Source organism: Haemaphysalis longicornis, unplaced genomic scaffold (genome assembly GCF_048455015.1).
Source record: "Haemaphysalis longicornis isolate Haplotype H1 unplaced genomic scaffold, Haemaphysalis longicornis Haplotype H1 scaffold_3, whole genome shotgun sequence".
Taxonomy (NCBI): Eukaryota; Metazoa; Arthropoda; class Arachnida; order Ixodida; family Ixodidae; genus Haemaphysalis; species Haemaphysalis longicornis.
In genome coordinates this window covers 213723169-213744940 of record NW_027526335.1, presented here as the reverse complement: position 1 = coordinate 213744940, position 21772 = coordinate 213723169, and the positions used below count along the sequence as shown (strand labels likewise).

Below are 21772 nucleotides of genomic sequence, written 5' to 3'. Positions count from 1 at the left end.
ATGAGGCTTGAAAAACAGTATGGCGCGTTTTTCAGCCCAAAACTCAAAACCTTGGCTCGGAAGGTCCCCATGGGTAAAATAAACGTCGCGTATCGGCTAGCTTCCCTCGACAGCGGAACCTGCCGGTATCCTCGCACTAATTCAAAAGTGTAAATGAAGCAAACGCTGCTTACTTTCTCGATACGTTCTTCTCTGTTCGGTATCGGGTAGGTTTGGTCTCTAGTGATAAGGTTTAACTTCCTATAGTCCATACATGGTCGCGGATCCTTGCCAGGAACTTCAACCAGTATCAGGGGTGAAGTATAGTCGCTTTCGCAAGCCTCTATCACATCCAGAGCCAACATTTTCTGCATTTCAGTTTCCAAAATTTCGCGCTGTCGCGGTGACACTCGATACGCCTTTGAACGCACGGGCTGGGAGGACGTAAGCTCGATGTCATGCGTTAAAGGAGTACTGACACGAAATTTTTATGTTACGTTTTTTTCGCTGCTATGCGTGCCTACCAGCCCACTAATCATAGAATGACAGATTAGACGGTCGAGCGCAGCGTAAACACTCATTTACGGCGTCGTTTATTCGTGCCAGTTTCAGTTTCGACAAAAAAACGCCGAGCGGCCGCCATGACAGCATGTATTACATGGCGTCACCATTCTTGCCGTATCGCTGCCTCTCTGCAAGCGCGCGCGAGCGAGCGCACGCGCGCGCCCAGACCGGCCGAGGTTTTCGCCGTCCCCACAGGCCCGGGCAGCATGACGTCAGTCCCAAAACCATGACGTGTACACACGCCCGAGCAGCGCGCGCCAACCACAGCCAGCAGCATTTGGGGCACGTAGCAGATGATGTCACGTCGGCCCGCTCTGGGCTTTCTCGTGCGGGCGAAGATTAAAATGGATTTTAAATATGTTTCGCTGAACGGTTGCTGTTGAAACTTGCTGGGAGATATCTCCTGATAAAAAGGAAGCGTTTTACATAGTTATCTCAGCTTTGAAATTTCGTGTCAGTACTCCTTTAAGAGGGAAGTTCTGCCTGGCTTATCCGAAAACCGGTCCGAGAACTCCTCTAACAGTGCCTGCAACTCACGTTTTTGGTCAGGCTCCAGCTCCGCCTTCGTTACTAGGTCGTTAACGAGCCTACTCGTGCCGTCATGGGTAAGCGGCCCCAATTCCGGAATCTCGGGGGGAATCTCCTCGGGTATGTTAACTAGCATCTGCACCACCGCTTCCCGCTGCCTGTAGGGCTTTAGTAGGTTGCTGTGGTATACTTGCTGGAGCTTGCGCTTTCCAGGAACGCTCACAACGTAGTTTGTATCAGATAATTTTTGAAGGATCTTTGCCGGGCCTTCCCACTGAACTTCTAGTGTATGGCGTTGAGACGGCCGCAAAATCATTACGTGGTCGCCAACCTCAAACTGACGTGCCCTGGCTCCTTTGTCATAGTAGGGCTTTGACTTTTTCTGGCCCGCCAGCTGCTGTGCCCTGTGCAAGCGGTCCATCTGCGAGAATACGTATTCTACAACCACCGGGTCTTTGCCCCTATCTTCCCACGATTCCCGGAGGATGCGGAAGGGGGAACGTAACGAGCGTCCGTGAACCCGGTCGTCTCGTGAGGAGCCGTTCTCAAAGCAAACATCGCGGCCGGAAAGCACAGGTCCCAGTCAGCCTTTCGTTCGCAGCACATGGCTCTTAGAACGCGCTTCATTACTGAGTGCAGCTTCTCGACAGAGTTCGACTGAGGGTGGTACACGGAACTATGAATGAGCTTTACTCCGCACTTCTCGAGAAACGTCGTCGTTAGTGCGCTCGTAAAAACTGTACCCTGGTCTGGCTGAATTTCCGCCGGGAAGCCAACCCTCGCGAACACTGACAGTAGGGCGTTCACAATTTCCACTGAGTTCAACTCCTTCAAGGGTACGGCCTCGGGGAGCTTAGTAGCAGTTTCAAGATGAGACGATAGCCAGAGGTCGTCGCGGGCAGTGGGCCAAGCGTGTCGATCACGAGACGGCGAAAGGGTTCCGTCATAACCGGCACAAGTTTCATGGGCGCTTTGGTTTTGTCTCCCGGCTTGCCCACTCTCTGGCACACATCGCAAGTGCGCACAAAGTTTTCGACGTCGCGAAAGCATCCTGGCCAGTAGTACTCCTGCAATAGGCGGTCTTTTGTTTTTCGTATGCCTAGGTGCCCTGACCACGAGTTGCCGTGTGCGAGACGCAACAAATCCTGACGATAGACCTGCGGGACAACTAATTGGTCATACTCCACCCCTCTCCGGTCTCGATACTTGCGATAAAGTATCTCCTCCCTCGTCTGGAACCTTGCATTCTTTTTCGCAACTCCTTCAGTTACATTGTCCAGTAACTTTTCCAGCGTGTGATCTTTTCTTTGCTCCGCGCTCAGTGCCGTACTAACGACGTGCAGCAACCGCTATAAACTTTCCGACGTCGGTGCTACAAAAAGCTCTGCCAGAGAGTCATCTGTTTCGGCGGGCTGCTGCTGCTGCTCGACACCTGCGATCTGAACCTGCAAGGAGGCAAACTGGCCGCGATCGGAACCAACGTCGGCGCTAGTCTCAGCAAGCTTCCCGACCTCCCCTCTTCGCGAATCGTTCCTGCTTTCAACCGCCGCCTTTGCTCCGAGTTCGCGAGCCTTCGAGCGCGTCAGCGCGAACACTATCCCTTCCCCGAAAACGAGTCCCCTTTCGCGTAGCAGCTGATCGGACCTGTTCGAGAAAAGATACAAATACTGCGCCGGAAGGCTGGGAGAGACAGCGGCCTCTGTTTCGAGCTTTCGGAAGGGACCATCGATGGTTACCCTGGCGATCGGAAGACACACGCTTTTCGCTTCTACAGCCTGCTTTATCCACGCGCAATCACCCGTGAATTGGTGCGGTTCGACGTAGGACGGGTGGACCACGTCCATCGTTGCTGCGGAATCGCGAAGAACTCGGCACGGTTTGCCGTTACCTACAAGCTCGTGAAGGTTAGAGTCATCTTAGCAGCTTCTTGCCATATAATTTGTTTCCGGATATTTCCCGTAAAACAAGTTATAGCCGTTCCCGGCAATCACATTCCCTCGGCAGGTGGCCACGCTTCACTGCACAACAGGCAATGTGGAAAAGCCCGTTTGCTGAGAGCAAGCTTCCACCAATCCCCTTAAAGTCAGCTTCACTTCTAAACCCGCATGCATTGCTGGGAAGAGATTCCTGCAGGGACAATCGAAGCCATTTTCTATGGATGACTTAGGGTTTTTTTAATTCTTTCGTAAATTTTTGCTATACTGGGAAACGGTTTTTTCCGGGCGGAGAAACCTCTGCCGGAAGGGGCGTGGCATGATACCAGGGTGCGAATTCTCCAAAAGACGGAAGTGGTTTGGAGAGACGTGGTACTGACGTGCAAATAATGAATGTATTTCTGGCTTTCCCACATCGTGTTCTGCGCGGTGACGCATGGCCCTCTACGAAGGAAGCATAATGACAGCCCCACTTCATACTCCTCTCCCCCAACCGATTCCGAGTCAAGAGATCCAAAGAGTCAGAAGATCCAACGAGTCAAAAGATCCAATATTGGATCTTTTGACTCGTTGGATCTTTTGACCCGTTGGATCTTTTGGCTCGCATTGGACCTTTTGACCCGTTGGATCTTTTGACTCGTTGGATCTTTTGGCTCGCATTGGACCTTTTGACGCGGCTAAGGCGAGTCAAAAGGTCCAACGGGTCAAGAAGTCCAATATCAGACGTTCTGACTTGTATCTTTTGATGCGGCAAAGGCCAGTCAAGTGATCTAGTCTCTGTACGGGCCTCAACTGGGTTCACTTTTGTTTTCTAAGGGTCAAATCTAGTTCCGTTACCTATTCGTTTTCCCTACAAGGAGCGTATTCATTCGTTCTAAGCACCAATTTCTGAGTCATATGGTAGTTTTTCTTTCAAGTATATGCATGTTTTTCTCTTACAAAAATACGTTTGCGTCACGGGCATTGGAAATTATCGCAGTGGTTAAGCGCACATTAACAATGCCGTTTACCGGCTCCGCTCTTTTCAGTATAGGGCATTTCGGTTTCAGGGCCTTTCGGTACATGGAGCTTTCGGTACAAAAAACCAATTCAAGCGTGCGTTTTAGGCAGCAACATGTGTGCGTCGTGGCAGTTGCAGGCACAAAAATCGTACTTATTTATTACACGTGTTCTTGCTCGTAATTGTGCGTTATTTTGACGCAGTGAAAATGTTATGCGGCCTTACCAAATGAAGTCCTATTAATCTGCGGAATAATTGCCGTAATTTCCGTAGATCTGAGATATTATTGTTGCATATATCGTTTTCTTTCTAGTGACCTATTATCACCATATCTTTGTTTAAATATCAATGAAGGTTACATTTTTTCTCATTTTCAAGCACCAGTGATAACAGCTGCGTAATTGATCGCCTTCGCTGAGGAAAGCAACCAGTCGCTTTCTAAATCAACGACAAAGAGCTTGTTAATGTTTTGGCATTCTGCGTCCATGTGCTCTTCTTTTTACTGCTAACGCAACGGACATAATGCCTTATTAGCAATGCGTTACCAAGGGCACTTTCTCTACCCCACCGGACGTTACCGTCCCGACGCCACCCCCGTTTCCAGGTAATCGGTGTGTGTAGTCTGTTTGTGATTTAAAATACCCAAAGACATTTTAATGCTCTCTGGAACATACATAGATTTAATTTGCTGAAAGGAGAGCTGATTCGTCATTTTCGGCATTCTTCCTCAAAGAATACTGGTCATAATTTGGCCGTGGCTTTGTTCTTATCCGAGACCAATGTCATCATCAGTTCCCCACCGCCTGTACCCCTTTAGCTGTACAAAAGGGAGAAATCCCCTATGGAAGCGAAGGCGCACAAGCAGGGGTTAACAATACATTATCGAGAGTGTCAAAAAAAAGGCACGCGGACAGCAACTAGCAGCTTCAGGTTACCATGACGTGTTTCAACTCAGATCGCCTGGAAATCTAGTAGCGAGCTTCCCAAGGTGTAGCATAGTAGCACTGATATTCGAAGTCCTGATTTCTTTTGTGGGTATAATCATGAACCATATAATGGTCATTTATTTGATGGATGTTGACTTTGATTAACAAGATGCAAGAACATTTAATATGTCCGGAATCTTTTCAGCAGCAATCATACAAGTCAGCGCGGTGTAGGCGAATATGAGCGACGTGGGGTCGTGGCTCGTTGACGTCACTGAAGCTCACATTCTACACAAGCAAGAACTACCAAATTATTCTAATGTAATAGTATCCAACGACAGAGGAACGAGAAAAGAGAACAACCTGAGAAAATAATGAGAAATAAAAACAAGCTTGCTGAATGGTGTTGTTCATAACGTCCAAATTAGCCACGGTTTAATCAGGAGCACCAAGTGCATAGCTTCAACATTTAGAAGTGAAAGTTCAGATATGGGAGCCAAAACAACACTAAAACTACAATAAAATGACGCAGTCTATACCTTGCATAGCCCAGCCATGGCTTCGAAGGTTCCCATAATTCGTTGGACCTTCTGACGTGGTTTCCGAATTATTGGACCTTTTGACCCTTTTGATCTCCTGACTCCTTGGATCTTTTGACTCGCTTTGGACCTATTGACTCGTTGGATCTTCTGACTCTTTGGACCTTTTGACGGACATTGGACCTTTTGACCCGTTGGATTTTTTGACTCGGCTGTCACGTGATTATTGGATCTTTTGACTCTTTGGACCTTTTGACTCTTTGGATCTTTTGACCATAAGCGCCCCCAACCCCTCCGCCTCTTTCCCGAGTCTTGCGTACTGCTCGCCACGCGCGCTTTCTGCCTCCCCAAGGCCATTGCGCAATGCTACGCGCTCCTGAACGGCCACCTCTGCGGCGCACTAGAGACGGCGCGGTGATTCGCGTAGCTACGCTATGAGAGTACATCGTTGTCTCTACCCAACAACCATGTGTGTCATTAGTCTGTGACGTAGAGATGAGGCCGATGTCCTTATATTTCAAACTAACAAACCCCCCATATATAGCTACACTTTATCCCATAAACGCAAAATAGAAAAAAATGACGGATCCCACACAGAGGTGATAATGGATAGTAAGGCGAAGCTTCACACTTGCGCTTTTTCACTGACATCGTCGCCTTCAAGTTTTACAGGCGATAGTCTTCCTTCGGCTGTATAAACCCGAAAATTTTGGTCTGTATGGCCCTCCGTTATAGACTTCCGGCAGAATGTGAACGCGATAGCTAAACGGAAGCTTCGCATTGGCAAAACTTTCCTAAACCCCTAAACCGGGAAACGCACTTCTATAATAAAAAAAAAAAAATACGCGTTAAAAATATTTTGAGCCAAAAATACAAAGACAGAACTCGACGAGCCTGGACCGTGAGGCGGCATTCCAAGTGCAACATTAATGAAATGTTCCAATAGATGGCGCTGGAGCAATGAAACCCGCGGGAATTGCATTGAATTTAGCAAATCTCCTCCGTCGTTATCGGGGGAGGAGCGAAACGAGGGGTGGATTGCGTGGGGGAGAGGCATTCACGCGGCGGAAAAAAGCAATATCGTCTGCCAGCGACATATGCAGCGAAGTGAGCGGATATGCGGACAAATCTTTACAGTGGAAGAAGTCTTGCGGGTAGGCGGAAACGTCGTGCGCAAGGGTCGTAACCGTGCGGTCCACCTGCCCACCTCGATCGTCACGTCCACAATAGCGGTTTGCATGGCGAAGTCGCCACCAGGTCCAAGGGCAGAGAACGCGATACACGAATGAACTGCAACTTCCCCTCTGCCGGTCGCTTTTTGGTCACGGACAGAGCCCTGGACGTCGGCCTCCGCCACCCCCCTACCCTGAACCCAATGTACAATAAGGTGGTACTACTACTACTACTATACCACCCGCGGACGCGATGCGCGGAGGGCAGTGATATCCCCGGATGCTGCGGCTGTCGCCTCCCCCACCCCCCTACCCTGCGTCTTCCAAGGCCCTGGGGCGAGTTAGAGACAAGAGATGTGCGAGATAAGACCCAATGGCACTACATGCCGGAAAGCAGCAGCAGCAGCCAGGAAAACCGAGATGAGAGTCGAAGAAAGCTTCGCGTTAACAATACCAATGCAGCCACTCTCCTTACTAAGCACAAACTCCTTTCAAGGGACCTCCACTCACAGAGGTCCTGCTATACTACGAAGGCGATACGCGTGTCACTCGTGGTTCGCGCTAGAAATCCAAATTTCAGTATGTGCAAACCAAAGTTGCAGCTGTCGATCGGCAAGCTGATGATTGGGGGAAAAAGTCCTTTCCCGAATAGTTGTTTACCAGCGTGGAGAGAAAACATTTCCCTGCTCTCTTTTCCGCGATACCCTATCAGAATTTGAAACGGCCAAAGCCGAATGCCTCAACCCAGAAAAGCTGCGATATTCTACACAACTGGAACCACGAATTTATTTTGTAGGAAAGATGTCCGTTTCTGCCGTTGCTTCTAATTCATACAGCTACTAAAGTTAAAATTATTTCTTCGTAAAGTTGACGGGCAGAGCAATTTAGCTGTTCTGTGAAATCGAGTATTTTCTAAAATTGTAGAAGAATATTAAAAACTGCCCCGCTAATAGTGAGGTATCGAAATGTTTATAAAATAGGGGAAATCGTAAAATCGGGTTTTTAGAGGTTTTGTAACTGTTCGAACTTTCATTATTCTGACATGATTACTATACACAGAAGACTTGCCAGTGTGAAAACAATCCGGCGAAATTCAGAGAATTATCAGCGATTGCGTCGCATTCTTATGCCGCTCGTCTTATGCCAGCCAGATGTTTTGGTTTTAAATGCGGAGCATTTCTTAGGCTCGCCTGGTCCTCCGTCGTTGATGGTGGCGCCATCCACACGCTCACTGCGCATGCGCAACTCTCCTCCTTACACCCACAGCTCCGCGATACTACACTATATAAAAAAAGAAATAGTTAGCGGCGCCCGGTTTCGATCCCACGACTCTCTGGCCGCAACGGGAGGTACGAGGTGCTCTTCCCACTACGCTACAAATCCGGGACAGGAGCAAGTGCTACGAACGCGCCTTATGTCCTTGACTCATTCAAACTACGTCAAGAAGCTACTGATACAACGAAGGCACGCCAAGCTGAACGTCAACGGAAACGACGAACTGAAAGCTTCAGAGGGGGATGCTGAATTTTCCGTGGGAAAGCTGTGGCGGGAAGCCCCACCCCAAGCAGCCGAGGCCGATTGCCAATGATTGGAACCCCCATGGGTCCCCATTGGCTTCCGAGCCGTCGGCCACTCATCGGTAACTTGGCTGAAAGATTGAGTGAGCCAAGTGAGCGCCAAGCAAACGGCGACCGGAAGTAACGTCACACGGAAGGCTCATCGGAAGCCGAGCTTCAGCTGACGGATAAAAGCGCATTTTGGCCTTGAGCTTGCCGAGCCCGTGACGGCGACGGTTAGAGCGGGTGAACAGGCCACCACGCAGCAAAACGTAGTTACCTAAAGAGCCACAGCACCGAGCCATGAAACAAAGCGTACTTAAACTAAAGTGCAGCGGGTTCAAAAAAGCGTGAGATAGTGTTACACGTTCAGTAGGAATGGGTCATTTGTGTGACCTAACGCAACGGTGACCGTCGAACTACTTCAGCGTTGTGCCTTTGCGCGTTCTTTGAACCCGCGGCGGGGCCGGTGGACGGACGCGTTGCACCGATGGCTCCGTCTCTTTTGTGGCATTGAAACTGCGGTAGTACTCCTGTACGTGTCTGTGAGGTGCGTTTTGGTGTCGGTGGCTCTGTGAAGTATACCTGACTGGTGGAATAACATCGTTTGCGTGCTGTGGCCGCCGCTGAAAACGTAAGTCACCATTTCATTTTCCTTGCGCGGTGCGGGAGAGCTCGCGCTCGTTCCCGCTAAAACTTCAGCTGTCGTTTATAACAACTGGCGCCCGTGAGTGCTGCTTAGCGTTGTTGGTTCTTGCGAAGAAAAAAGCAGTCACATACACGTACTTCCATTTGTGTGACGGCAGTTCTAGCTATCCTTTTTCCGGCTTTGTGTTTTCCGAACAAGCGGCCGTGCTCCCACTGCTCCCACTGCACTGCACTGAAGCAAGACTCGTGTGCAGTGAGTTGCGGATGTTCTAAGCTGACTTACTTAAACTCTAGCTATAAATGAAGCTTCCGTTTCATTATTTTCTTGAGCAAAGTAAAGATATTTTCGAGCGACGAAGTAATTACACTGCCGCTGGGCTCCGTCGGTTGCGTTCGCATCTGGCGCGTCTGACGAGGCAGATGTGAGCGACGGCGACAGCAACACCGTAACCAGTTTAATACTTTATTTGTGGCTTTGTTTTGTTACCCCTGAAAATATAACGCATTCAAAGGTCACAAGGTTTGTATTCAACCTCCAAGTTGGCATAAATGCCTTGCAAAAAAAAAACTGAACGTTCGTGCGTTCCGAACTCATTGTGTATAGTGCGTTGCCTTGTAGTCTTTGGGTCCCGCGTTGTTAGCGAACAAAACTTACGCTAATAAAACGTTGACGGCACGACATTTCAGTCGCGATTAAATGTTTATGGGGTACAGTAGCCACAAAAAAATTTCGCGGAACCGCTGTCGTGTTGCTTTGTGTATTGGACTTTTTTAATTACCTTGCGTGACTGCAACAAGAGTGAAGCCCATTTTCGGTGAAATTCCGGACTGCTTTCTCAAGAACGAGCCAAGTAACTGCTACCGTAAAACGACGTATTGAGAAATGAATAGTGCAGTACGTTTTATGTTTCATAGCGAGTGTTAACAAGCTAGAACTTTAGGCACGGACATATTTTCACACGGACATGTACGTGGTAAGGCTTGTGCAAAGTGCTGTATTTAGTAAGCAGCGTGCATTTAGCATTGTAGTGAACTATTTTTTTACTTATTACAGGCGCTACGACGTAAAGGTGTTTACCGTGGACAAGTGGCGGATGCAGCCGAGACAAGCTTTCCAAGCTGGCCTATTCTACAATAGTGCTGTTGAACAACATATCGTGATCTTGGCAGGTCGGAGAATTACCGGGGATAATGGTCCTGTTTTCATTTACCTGAATGCTTCTGTTTTGTAGGCATCTCAAGCAGTTAAACGAAGCATAATCGGTTCGCGCTTCATGAGCAGCGCTTTTTAAAATTTTTTTTCGACTATTGTGTGTGCTTGCTTTCGTGTTTGTGTGCGTATTCTTGCCACTGTTAAGCCAGGTTTCTTGTAAATTTGATATGCATAATAAAAAAACTACAGAGAGAGACTCGGCGTGTTGTGTTGCTCAATTGTTTTTGACAAGTCACGTAATTGCTTCGCAAAGTTGATGCAGTTTGTTTATTGTGTCTCGCGGTCCCATGTCTGTTTTATACATGTCATTGTACAAAAAAAAATTAACGAGTGCGCTATAAATAAACAATGCGCACCCGTTAAATAATTTCCTGTACAATGGCATGCATAAAGCAGAAATCGGGCCTCCAGGCAACTCATAAAATATGCATTGGTCATAAGGACTGGCCACAAAGCCAAAAATGTGCATGGAAATAGCCTGGGGTCCACCTATAGGCAATATCATGGCAACATACTTTGCCAAGCGTTGTCCAATATTGGCCTTCCAGTGCTTGGCCAATTGTTGGCTTGTCACCTTTCCCAAGCGCCAGCCAATGATGGCGGCCGAGGTATTGCTAAGCTCGGATACATTGGCCACTGATGATTTGCCATGCTTGGTATTGGCAATTTCTGCTGCTTGGGACGCGCCTTGCAGCTCAACCAGCCCCGTCCGCAGCGCCTCTGATGCTGATTGTGGCAGGATGCCCCTAGGGATTGGCCAACCAAAGAATCCATCACAAGATAGGTTCGCGTTCAACCACCGTCGTCATCTTCCCGTAGGGGAACCACCGGAGAAGAAGAAGAACGAGAAGACAAAGCTGCGATGAGGAGGGCGATTCTACCACAGAGACAACATCGACAAGAACATGATGGACGAGTTTCGGCGCCTCGAGAACCACCGCATACTCACCGTAACACAACAGCACGTGCGTTGCCTTTGCCACCGGTGTGGACCCGGACGCGGAATTCCCTCTGGCGCTAGTAAAAACCAGATCACTCAACATAACGGCAACACAATGGAACCACACGGAACCGCCATGATGCTTCGCATCCTCATTTGGGTTCCCCACGGGAAGATGGTGTAATTTTTTTCAAGTACTGTCAGACCAATTATCTCTATTTACGCTATCATGAAGATTACAAATGGAACTTTCACGAAATCTGCATTATTGGGAAAATGCAGGGCTATACACGGTTCACAATTTTCAGTAATTTTGTTTTTTTTTATTTGTTTAGTTTTTCAAAATTTCTTTTTACCAGCTTTCTCTATTTACGCTATAACGATTACAAGTGGGACTTCCGCGAAATCTGCATTTTTTGTGAAAATGCAGGTCCTGGCTGTGGGGGCACACGGCAAAGAATGCTGCGCATTAAAGGGGCACTGACACAAAATTTTGAAGGCGAGATAACTTCGGAGATAGATTGGTGGGACCACATATACATCATCTGCAAAATATCAGCGGCGAATACAGCCTAGAACATATTTAAAATCAATTTTGAAGTGTGCGAAACGCAACCGAGCAGCCAGCAGAGGACCACGCGCAATTGTAAATAAACAACATCCAAACACGTCACGAGTTTGTGTTTGCCGCTTCCGCACTACCGGCGTTTTTTGCCGGCTCGCCCGGCTCGCCGCTCCAATCGGAGGGCCGGAGGGCGGAGCTTCTGCTCTCGAGAACGAACGACCCGATCGTTGGCGGCGGAGGCGCCGTGATTTCGTCAGCTAATCGGGCAGCTGGCCGCGACCAAAGTTCTACAGCGATTCCAGGCACTCTGTTTCTATTACTGTTTATTACCATTGGATGCGAAAACGCGCCGGAGGCACGAAAAGCTCACTGAGCTAGCCGCACGGTCGCTGTGCAGGCGGCGGCCACGGCCGCGAAGTGGCCCACGCCGGCGCAGGTAGCTCGAGTGATAGCTTGTTACCGCTGCACGAAATTGTCCCCAAGTCCCGACCATGGTGGCTTACATGAGAAAGGAGTTAATGATGCGATGGCGGGTTGCATTAAAAATTGTCATCTGCACCGCTTACGAGAGCGGCGCTCGAATATCCGCCGCAGTGCTGAGCCGAACACATCTGTAGGCGGACCTGTAGGCAGACCGGCCGGCTGCTCCCAGCGCGCGTCTTGCCACCCACCGTCTCGAGCGTCGCGCGTCGTTCTTTAGCCGTGGTAGCATTTGCACTCGCAGCGCCTACGTCACATCCACGGTCGCTTTTTAATTAAGTGCCTCACGAGATCAGTACGTGGGGGCATTCGCAGAAACTGCCGGCGATGCGGATTCGACAGTGCTACGGCGGCTCTGCTCTGTGATATCCCTCCGACGGTCACGTGGTCAGCTTTGTTCACACAAAATCCATCGTTTCGCGGCACTCGCTGAAACCGAAACTGCGACTGGCCGCATTGAAAATGCCTCTAATTAAACAACCATCGCACGCTGAAGCAAATGAGGTTTCTACAGGTTATAAGTAGGTCACTAGCTACTTATCGCAACAAAAAAAACAAGATGCAAAATTTTTGTGTCAGTGCCCCTTTAAAAAAAAGGAAACAAGTTATGAACTGATGCTGCGAGCACTGAGATGCGTCCGACGCTAGTGCTGCTCTAGAAGCGCTCACTGTCACCATGCTGCGATGGCGCTGGAGTCGGTAGCGACTGCCATCAAAATAGCCGCCGGTGCAAGTCATACCAGAGGTTACACTTTCCCTCGGCTTGTTCACAAACAAAGTATACGCCCACCGTATACTGCTCACTGCCTCTATAAAGAATACCCCACTTTCCGACGTAACACGCTGTATCGCTGTTGCTCGCAGGGCACCTTTCCCTTCGTGCCCAGCACGTAGATGCAACCGTCGTAGTAGACGACGGCGTGGTAATTTCGAGGTTCTGGCAGGGGCGGCAGGCTGAGCCACTGGTTCAGCTGGGGCTTGAACACGAACGCAGAGGTACCTGCACAGGGAAATGTATTAAAGGTTATTTATTATTACTAATAATAAAATATTATAACGACTGTAACAGTAATCGGGCGTCCGCATGACTTCGCATATTGTTTCCGAGTTTAAAATTTTTTATCAGGCAATGCCACGCCCCAAAAATAAAAGTCTACATTATACTAGGTCGGTACGCGGTACGCCTCGTATAATTCGTACGCAAAACGATTTCTGCATATTTGCGTTGCGTATTGACTCGCCAAGTGTTAGGCTTTGTGTGCGCACGGATGAGCATGCACGCTTTGGTCTCCTACGGCCGTCCTGCGGCAGGCAGGAATTCACTGTAGACAGTGCAAAAAAAAAGGGTTCTTGAAAGGCACTTTAAGGAGGCGCAGGTTTAATTTCAAATTGTGTCCCACGACGCATGTTTCAGCTGAAAACCGTTATCTTGCAACCAATGCATTTTTTGAAAGATTGCGCTTGGGCTTGTACCTGAGCGCGGCCAAATGGTATAGAGAAACGGTAACTACCTCACGCGCTTGTAGACCGGCAATGTTTTGATGAACCAACGATTCCCATGATCAGCACCAGCCTCGTCTAAGAGACGGGTGCGAGATGACTATAGATGACACCGGCATGTCTGCACACACTCACCTAGACGTTCTCTGAAATTTCCAAAGCTGAAAATCGCCGCCCCTGAGTCGATTTGTCACCTTCATTTTCCACCCACCCGAGTGAAACGTACCGGCTGTGGTGTCGCCCGGTTCCTGGAGGTCGATGCCGCCGAGCACGACCACGACTGCGGAGTCCGAGTTCTGCACCTTGCCTACCAGCGACACCTCCGCCGAAGACTCGTCATGCCTGCGCGTATTGGGCGCATTTCGTGTACATATTTTGAACACTAGTCGTTTATGGAGGCGAGGAATCCGAGCGTCCCTCTTCGTCGAGGAAGTCCCGCACTAAAAGTCGCTCTGGGACCCTCTATACTGCACGGCGTGGTTTCTTATAGCCCAGATGTGGCTTCGGGCGTTAATTCAGGCTGCTTTTAAGCAATTTTCTGTAACCATGTCGAGAAACTACCACAACGCACTTTTCATTCTATACGTGCCAGTCATACAAACAGCGTGCGCGCCAGCATCATCGGCGTTTTCAAACTGCCGCTGAACTGGTCATCCCCGCAACTTATCCTCATCGCCTCACACGCAAGCACTGGAGCATCTTTGCAAACCCTGTCTTGCGCATTTATCATCATCGTTTTTCGAAAACGGCTTGTCACCGAGGCTTCGTCCCCATTACACGCGTCCTCGAAGTCTCCCGAGTCTACCGCGTCTGAGACTCGCAATATTTTTTCGCCACACTTCAAAAAAGTCTTCCGAGTCATTTTACGCCTGACGTGTCCGCTTTGCTGGTACTTTTCGTCATCTGTGCAGCAAACAGTAGCATACAAGCTCCTGCGCGCTCTAAACAGAGCTTCTCCATTGAACGCGCAATTGAAACATGCGTTCGCACTGTCATGGAGCGTCTCATTTTCAATGGAACGCTCCTTTTGGGGGCTCCATGGCCACCCCACCGTCCAACGGAAACTCCCTTTCTCCTGCGAATGCCAACCCTTCAACATGAAGCATGGCTCGCTCTCATTCTCAAAGTAGCGCCTCAGGTCGTGGTCGGGATGCAGGGGGAGACATGCAGACCGTGACTCAGTGGAACTGCCCTTCTCTAAAGAAAAAGAAAGCGGACATGATATTACGGTGGGGAGTGTCACACAACGGGCGCAAACCTGCTGTTCTGTCTTTACAAGAGGGAAACGGACCCATTCCACGTCTTCCAGGCTACGAAGGCTATGGTTTTCCAGAAGATCCGGCCACACCAGCACGTATGGCCATGTATGTAGATAGAACTCTGACACACACTAGGCTGGATACAGATCCTTGGTGCTCAAGCAGCGCTAGCGTCACTGGATGTAGACTTCAACTCACGTCAAAAAGAACAATGGTCGTTTTCTCGGTATACCTCAATCCAGAAAATACCAGAAACAAGTCTAAGCGCACTCCGGCAGACCTCAGCTTCATACCACATTTCTATAGAAAGTCTACCGTAGTGCTTGTTTGTGGCGGTTTTAATGCCCAGCACATAGCCTGGAACTACACCCGCGGAAGGCGCATTCTAGGCGATCTCGACCACTACGGACTCACGCTTCTGAATTTACCACAAGCTCATACTAGACTTGGACAGGACCGACGCCAAGCTGACACGACTCCGGACCTGACGTGGGCCTCGCGAACAAGTCAATTTCGATGGAGCCTTCTTGAGGATCCGCTGGGTAGTGATCATCTCCTCATAGCAATAACTGTGAAGAAAGATACCACGTCAACGCGAGGGTCTAACAGGCTTAAAAGGGAATGCAAGGTCACTCATTGGGACAAATATCGAGCACTCCTGAGGGAATGTGACTCCATACAGAGCATAGATGCGCTTACAGAAGCCATGGCTAATTCCAAACGCAAATCCACCAAAACACTTCGCGTCCCTTTTGATGATCCCGATCCTGATCGACACCTTAATTTATGGAACAGAAGACTACGAATACAGTCTGCCTTCCGAGCCAGGGGACGTCCTAAAACACTAAAAGCAAAACTGAAAGCAGTCCAAAGAGAAATCGAGCAGTATACCGCTGAACTGGCGTCTATACAGTGGGCTCGAATGTGCGAAAAAATCAACGGTTCAATAAGCTGTCGTAAAGCTTGGGGCATACTTTGATCCCTTCTGGGACAACGTAGGACTGCAGACGGGGCAGCCCGCGTGGCTCTCAAAGAAGGCATTGGCTCTGAAGCGTTCGCAGAGAAAGCGGCTGAGGTCTTATTTCCACAATCATCGAGTCCCAACTCCCTAACCTACGAGAAGGACGACACTCCAGCTGGGGAGGACCAACTTAACCAGCTTTCACAATGGTAGTGCTCGAAGATGCCCTACGCAGGATTAACACGCATGGCGCGCCAGGCACAGACGGTATCACTGGATCGCACATCAAGACCCTCCCAGAAGAATGCAAGGTGACTCTCCTTGCGGAATTTAATCGCGTCTGGCAAGAAGGCTCCATTCCCGACGACTGGCGACACTCAATTGTAAAACCAATACCGAAGCCGGGCAACGAACCTACCTGCCTGGGGAACTTGCGACCGGTATCCCTTACGTCATGCTTGTTTAATCTTTTGGACAGCATGGTTAACGCTCGCCTTGTATGGTGGCTGGAGGAGCGTAGCGTTCTTGCTCCCACACAATACGGGTTCCGCTCCGGTGTGACGACGCAAGATATCATGTTACGCCTCAAAGAAGGCGTTCTTGACCCGTTGTCTACCTGTCCCCGTATAGTAGTAAGTGTTCACATTAGGAATGCCTTTGATGGCCTTCCTCACACCTTGATCATGCAAGCCGTAAGAGATCTTGGCATCAAGGGATACATGCACAATTTCATTGCCGCCTTCCTTCGGGATCGAACTTTCCAGGTCCAAGTTGGAAGTTCCCTCAGTTGCTTTCATTACAACCGGGTAGGAGTCCCTCAAGGCTCTGTCATCGCTCCTCGTTATTCAACGTAGCGCTGGCGGCACTTCCTGGAAGACTGGCTAACATCGAAAACGTCGAACTTGCAATTAACGCAGACGATGTGACGCTCTGGACCAAGCAAGCTTCTTTAGGTGCACAAGAGCAGGCACTACAAGCGGCTCTGGATACTGTCGAAAGCTACACACAGCAGATAGGGCTAACGCTGGCACCCGAGAATACAGAGCTTGTGGTCATCCACGGTGGCAGGAAAACCCTATCCAAGGATGAGGACAAGGCAAATGCCAAACGACAATTGGGAAAAGGCATATCCTTAGAAAATGCTCCATATCTCGGGATGTTTCTCGACGAGCAGTGCATAGCATCCACCTGGTTTGGCCAGACAGTTCGTGTCACTAAACAAGTCATCCAAGTCCTACGCAAGATCGCCAGCCGCACGAGAGGAGTCAAAGAGAACGAACTGCGACATTTTGTACGTGCATTTGTACACTCCCGTATCATATACGGAGCACCGTTTTATCCGATCACGCGCACGCAGCTAAGCCTTCTTGAGCGCCTAAATAATGAAGCCAGGAGGGTGATAACCGAGCTTCCGAAATATATGCCCCTTCCAGCTCTCAAAAGCTGCAGCGCGTTGAGCGACATAGCGGACCTAATGTCTACTCATGAACTCACGCATATTGCGCGATTAAAGTCCACCAAAGCAGGCAGATTCACTCTGGAAAAATTTGGTTTTGATTTCTCGGCATTACCACCGCTCCCAGAAATATCTCCCCCCTGGGAGCACATCGACATCGTAGACTCCAAGACGCTACCGCAGAACATGGGACAGGAACGAACGGCAAGGAGACAAGCTTTCGCAAGACGACACGACACCCAAGCAAGGCAACTCATCGATGGAAACGACCCTACTCGCAAGACCGATGTCATCTATGTAGATGCAGCAATCGGTGAGCAGGAGCAGCAGCCAATGTTCACCACGGCATGGAGAAGCCATGACGCAACAATGCGAGGAAACAAACTCCACCTCACCCATGAAGCCGTCAGCAGCTCCCTTGCAGAACTGTACGCCATTGTAGATTTTGCCGAGCACGTCAGTTTGACTCAACACCAAACGGGGGAACATCGCTCCCATCACTACCGAGTCTACACGGACTCGCAGGAAGCCTATCGTGCCTGCAGAAACACTCTCACTACTACCGTCGTTGTCAAGAAACTTCGTCTCCACGTTAGCTACCTCCGTGCTCTGGAACACGAATTTCATGTACACTGGATCCCAGAACACTCCGGAATACCAGGAAACGAGCGTGCCCACCGACTAGCGCGCGCTTTACTTCTATTCGCGCAGTCGCGAATGTGCAGCCCACGTGGAACCCGGGCTGACCTGGAACACCTTTTGTGGTTCTGGCCACTGTACTCGGATCCCAGAGCTCGGGCCCTGGCCTCAATCCCGAGTGAGATAAGGCGGCCGAACTCACTTCAGAGCTGGGCTGCACCACCCCCTGTACAACTGCAGCGGTGGCTAATTAACTTTAGCGGTCGCTAAAGCAGTTTATAGATGACGCAGAAGCTCCTGCCACCGGTTCCCGGCTCGGACACACTGCCAGAACTACAGCCTGTCATGACCAAAGCCAGTGATAAAACGACAAAACGTTTACTTCTTTTTTTTCACAGCAGCCTTATATTGGCATCAAAATGTGAAATAAACGTGTTCAACAACAACAACCACTGACTGCTCTCGTCCGGCGTCCAGGAGGCGCTTTTCGTAAGACCTTCTCCAGTACCCTCATGGTAGGATCGATTACAGCAGCTCTTTTCTCCCCGACTAGTGCGGTCGCTGACACGGACGCGGCGATGTGTGCGTCGGTGCTCACTTGCTCATCCCACGTTACGGCTGGCATTTTATTCACTGCTCGCAGAATAGTATTGTCCTTAATGTCACCATTCAGAACGATTGCATTAAATAATCGTGTATTTTAATGAAATCAATGTTAAGCAAGCAACCATGCAAAGAGATATAGCAGGGCGGAGAATCGGTCCTGCTGCGGTACCTGGTAGGCAACTTACACCACTGCACTTGCTCAAAAGAAACTGGTTAAGCGCACGCGCAAAGGCACTGTACCGTGACCGGTTCCCCGCTATAGTTCTACTGCCTATTATATCGTTTCCAGTAGCGGTCCGATCCTGGCCCTGACTGCATTATCGGGCTCAATTTTTCCTGGGTTCTCTCATGTGAAAATTTTCCTCGGAACCTGACTAACTTGGGCCGGGCTGAAATGAGGGCATTTGCCCAGTCTGCGGACCGCCTGTGTCAGGACGCTTCCATCACTGTTGGTCACGGCCGTATGGTGCGCGAGAGAGGAAGCCCGAACGTCAGCACAGCTGGCCTAGCCTACGAGTGTGCCGTGTCGTGGGCGCGTGCGTACCTCCCTTCCCTCTTAGGCGTCGTCGACGTGGCCGCGCCGCTGGGTGACGGCAGGCCCTCTTTCTCGCCCTTGGGCCTGGCCGTGGTTCTCGAACGGGAAAACATTGCCTGTCACCGCGGTCCGATGGCGACCCGCGAGCTCTCGCTTTGAATGTGCTGCCGCGAGGATTCGTTGGTGGTGATGGTGATGACGATGGTGGTTGTGGTGACGACGACGAGCAATAATCTGTTCTCAAATAGCTACAACTCTCGCGATTTTTTGTATGCACCCAGTGCCACCCATAGATAGGTCAGCTTTGCGCACTATCGAGGGTGCGCGGTAAACATTTATTTGAACGGAAGGTCAAAAACCGTTGCGGGCAGAGTAATTAAGGGAGGTAGTGCCAGGTCCTCTCTACAGAAAGAAGTCCTTTGTAGCAGTAATTATTTATAAATATTTGTAACAGTAATGATTTCGAATGGATTGCATATGGCGTCATTTCTGGGGGAGTTTCATGTTCTGAGCGATACTTCGGGAAATGAGGACAGTCCCATAAAAAACCTGGCCATCTCCCTTAACGTGAAACCTGGGGAGTGGCGAAGCATGCAGTGTATAAGTGTATTCTTGGCGCCTTGGCGCTGTTGCCCACGGAGATAAACCCGTTGGGGGTGGAGGTATACAGGTTGGCCGTAAAAGTCTCGTGTTTTTGAAGCACGAATCGTTCTAGCACGAGGCGTCGGAAAACTGGTGTCCCGGTGTGTTCTTTTAATACACGTTACGTTCTAGGGCGAGTCGTTGGAAAACGAATGTCCCAGTGTTCTACTACTGTGATTACATGAGACGACGACTACAGGAGAAGCCAACAGCCCGATCCCCTAAGGTGATTCGCCTCTAATAGATGTTTGGTGTTTGCTCGGATAATAGGCTCTCAGAATGAACATCTAGATAAAGGGTTCTGATCACCCCGTCTATTTACCGATGTGCATTTGGCCGGAAGTGCCATGCTGGTACCTCTTTTGAAGCGGGATTTCGCCGACGACAATATCATGAGGATGATCATGATGAGCAGAGGGGAAAACGCACTGCCATAAAAAAATTTATGATGCTCCTCCTGGCCAGGGTGGTGAATGACTAATAATTATTATAATAACCATAATCATTATTACGTTTCATCTAGAAGTGCCACATATGAATTTCCGTTCATTGGCAAAATGATGAGGTTCAAGCAATCAAGCCTGGGAAGTATGGAAATATTATTGAGAAAATTATAAATGGTGTAAGAAAAGTTAGCTTTGGGCATATTTTTGTAGCATGAGAGGGGGGCAACTGATTGCATGGCGCTCACGTACCAGCATACCAACGAAGGTGGCTTCGCGTCGCGCAGAGCCATTTTCGTACCACAACAGCTAGCCCCTGCCAGCTTATGTTGAATTCCAATGGAAGATCCGGACCACTTTCGGAGCAACTTTTCTGTTCTGTCTGGAGCAGACGCGTTCCAATGGCAGATTTGGAGCGCCGTCGCAACCGCGATAGCTCTGTGGAGTAAGAAAAGTTGCTCCGCTGAAATCGGCGGAGTCGGCTGGAACTCACTAGGGCGGAAATAAAAATTCGCTGCAAGGACGGCGCGACAGACGAAGACACACCACACAGCGCAGTGTGGTGTGTCCTCTTCTGCTGCCCCGTCCTTGTAGCGAAATTTTATTTCCATCATTGCAGACCAACTAGCTCGTCAGAATGATTTCACTAGGGCGCTTACTTTTGGCGTAACGTTGCCAATTTCAACGCCAGTGCTCTCCTTCTCTGCCTTCTCCAGCTACGCAGGGCGAGATGAACGCGCCCGCGGGAGCCAGACGATTTTGGGAGGGCGCGACGCAAAGGATGCTGGGGATTTCCTGTTCCCGTCACAGTTCGGCACTTTGCTCCGGCGGGAGCGGCTGCTACGTCCCAAAGGCAGTTTCGGAGTACCTGCTCTTCGCGGAGTATGCGCGCTCCGCGGTGGAGCACGGTGACCGCTCCGGATCTGCCTTTTGAATTCAACATTACCTCTACAGCGCACGCTCTCCCCGCAAACAAATATACGGCATTGGGTAAGCGGTCGGCTCATGAATAGAACGAGCATGAAGGGGATACCAACGGGGCCCCTCTTAGCCGCCGGAGACATGCCTCCGCTCATGCAGCGCGGTGTTTCCTCTTTCGCTGCTCCCCTACGCTCTCCTACTCGTGCTTCCGGCCTGCCTCCCTTCCTTTTCCTCCTCACCAACTCCTCGCTACCACCCTCATTCTTTCTCTGCGGCGGTCCGCATTCGCTGTCCTTCATCGCCCCCTCAACGCCATAACAACTCCAAATCGCGCGATGTTTCCATAGCATATGCTATAGAAACATCACTCCTTGACTCAATATACTTGACAAGAATGGCCGTGCAAATGTTTTTAACGTGCGGTTGTGGTTACTGCACTTTTCCGCGAAAATCCAAAGCAGTAATACGTTCCAGGGCTTCTACAATGTCAGTATTTATGTAATAAGCAGTAAAAAACTAATCACAGCAAACCAGTTTGCTTTCCGTAAGCACCAAACACCTCAGTCTGCCCTCCTTGCATTAAAGAATCTATCTAAAAAATTAAGGAAGCTCACTTTAATGTGTAAGACTTGAAGGTAGCGAAGCTGAACGCAGCCTTCACAACTTCAAGAAGGTGGTGTTGGTGGTGGTGGTGGTGGCCGGAAAAATGGCGAAAAATGGTGCACTTAGGGGGATTGGCCAAGAAGAGTTATGTTACAATCAATTA

At 49.7% G+C, this 21772-nt stretch overlaps 1 protein-coding gene across 1 annotated transcript in view; it reads right to left on the bottom strand.

Moving 5' to 3' along the window:
• LOC144175692 (beta-scruin-like) overlaps window positions 1–19113 on the bottom strand; it is a 106236-nt gene extending 87123 nt beyond the window's left edge. Inside the window, exons 1-6 of the mRNA XM_077704731.1 lie at window positions 19010–19113; window positions 15778–15849; window positions 13771–13886; window positions 12928–13044; window positions 5831–5858; window positions 5556–5564 (exon numbers count right to left, since the gene is read on the bottom strand). Coding sequence (XP_077560857.1) covers window positions 5556–5564; window positions 5831–5858; window positions 12928–13044; window positions 13771–13886; window positions 15778–15849; window positions 19010–19113 — 446 coding nt within the window. The remainder of the gene's footprint in view (window positions 1–5555; window positions 5565–5830; window positions 5859–12927; window positions 13045–13770; window positions 13887–15777; window positions 15850–19009) is intronic.
• Between the last annotated feature and the right edge of the window lie 2659 nt (window positions 19114–21772).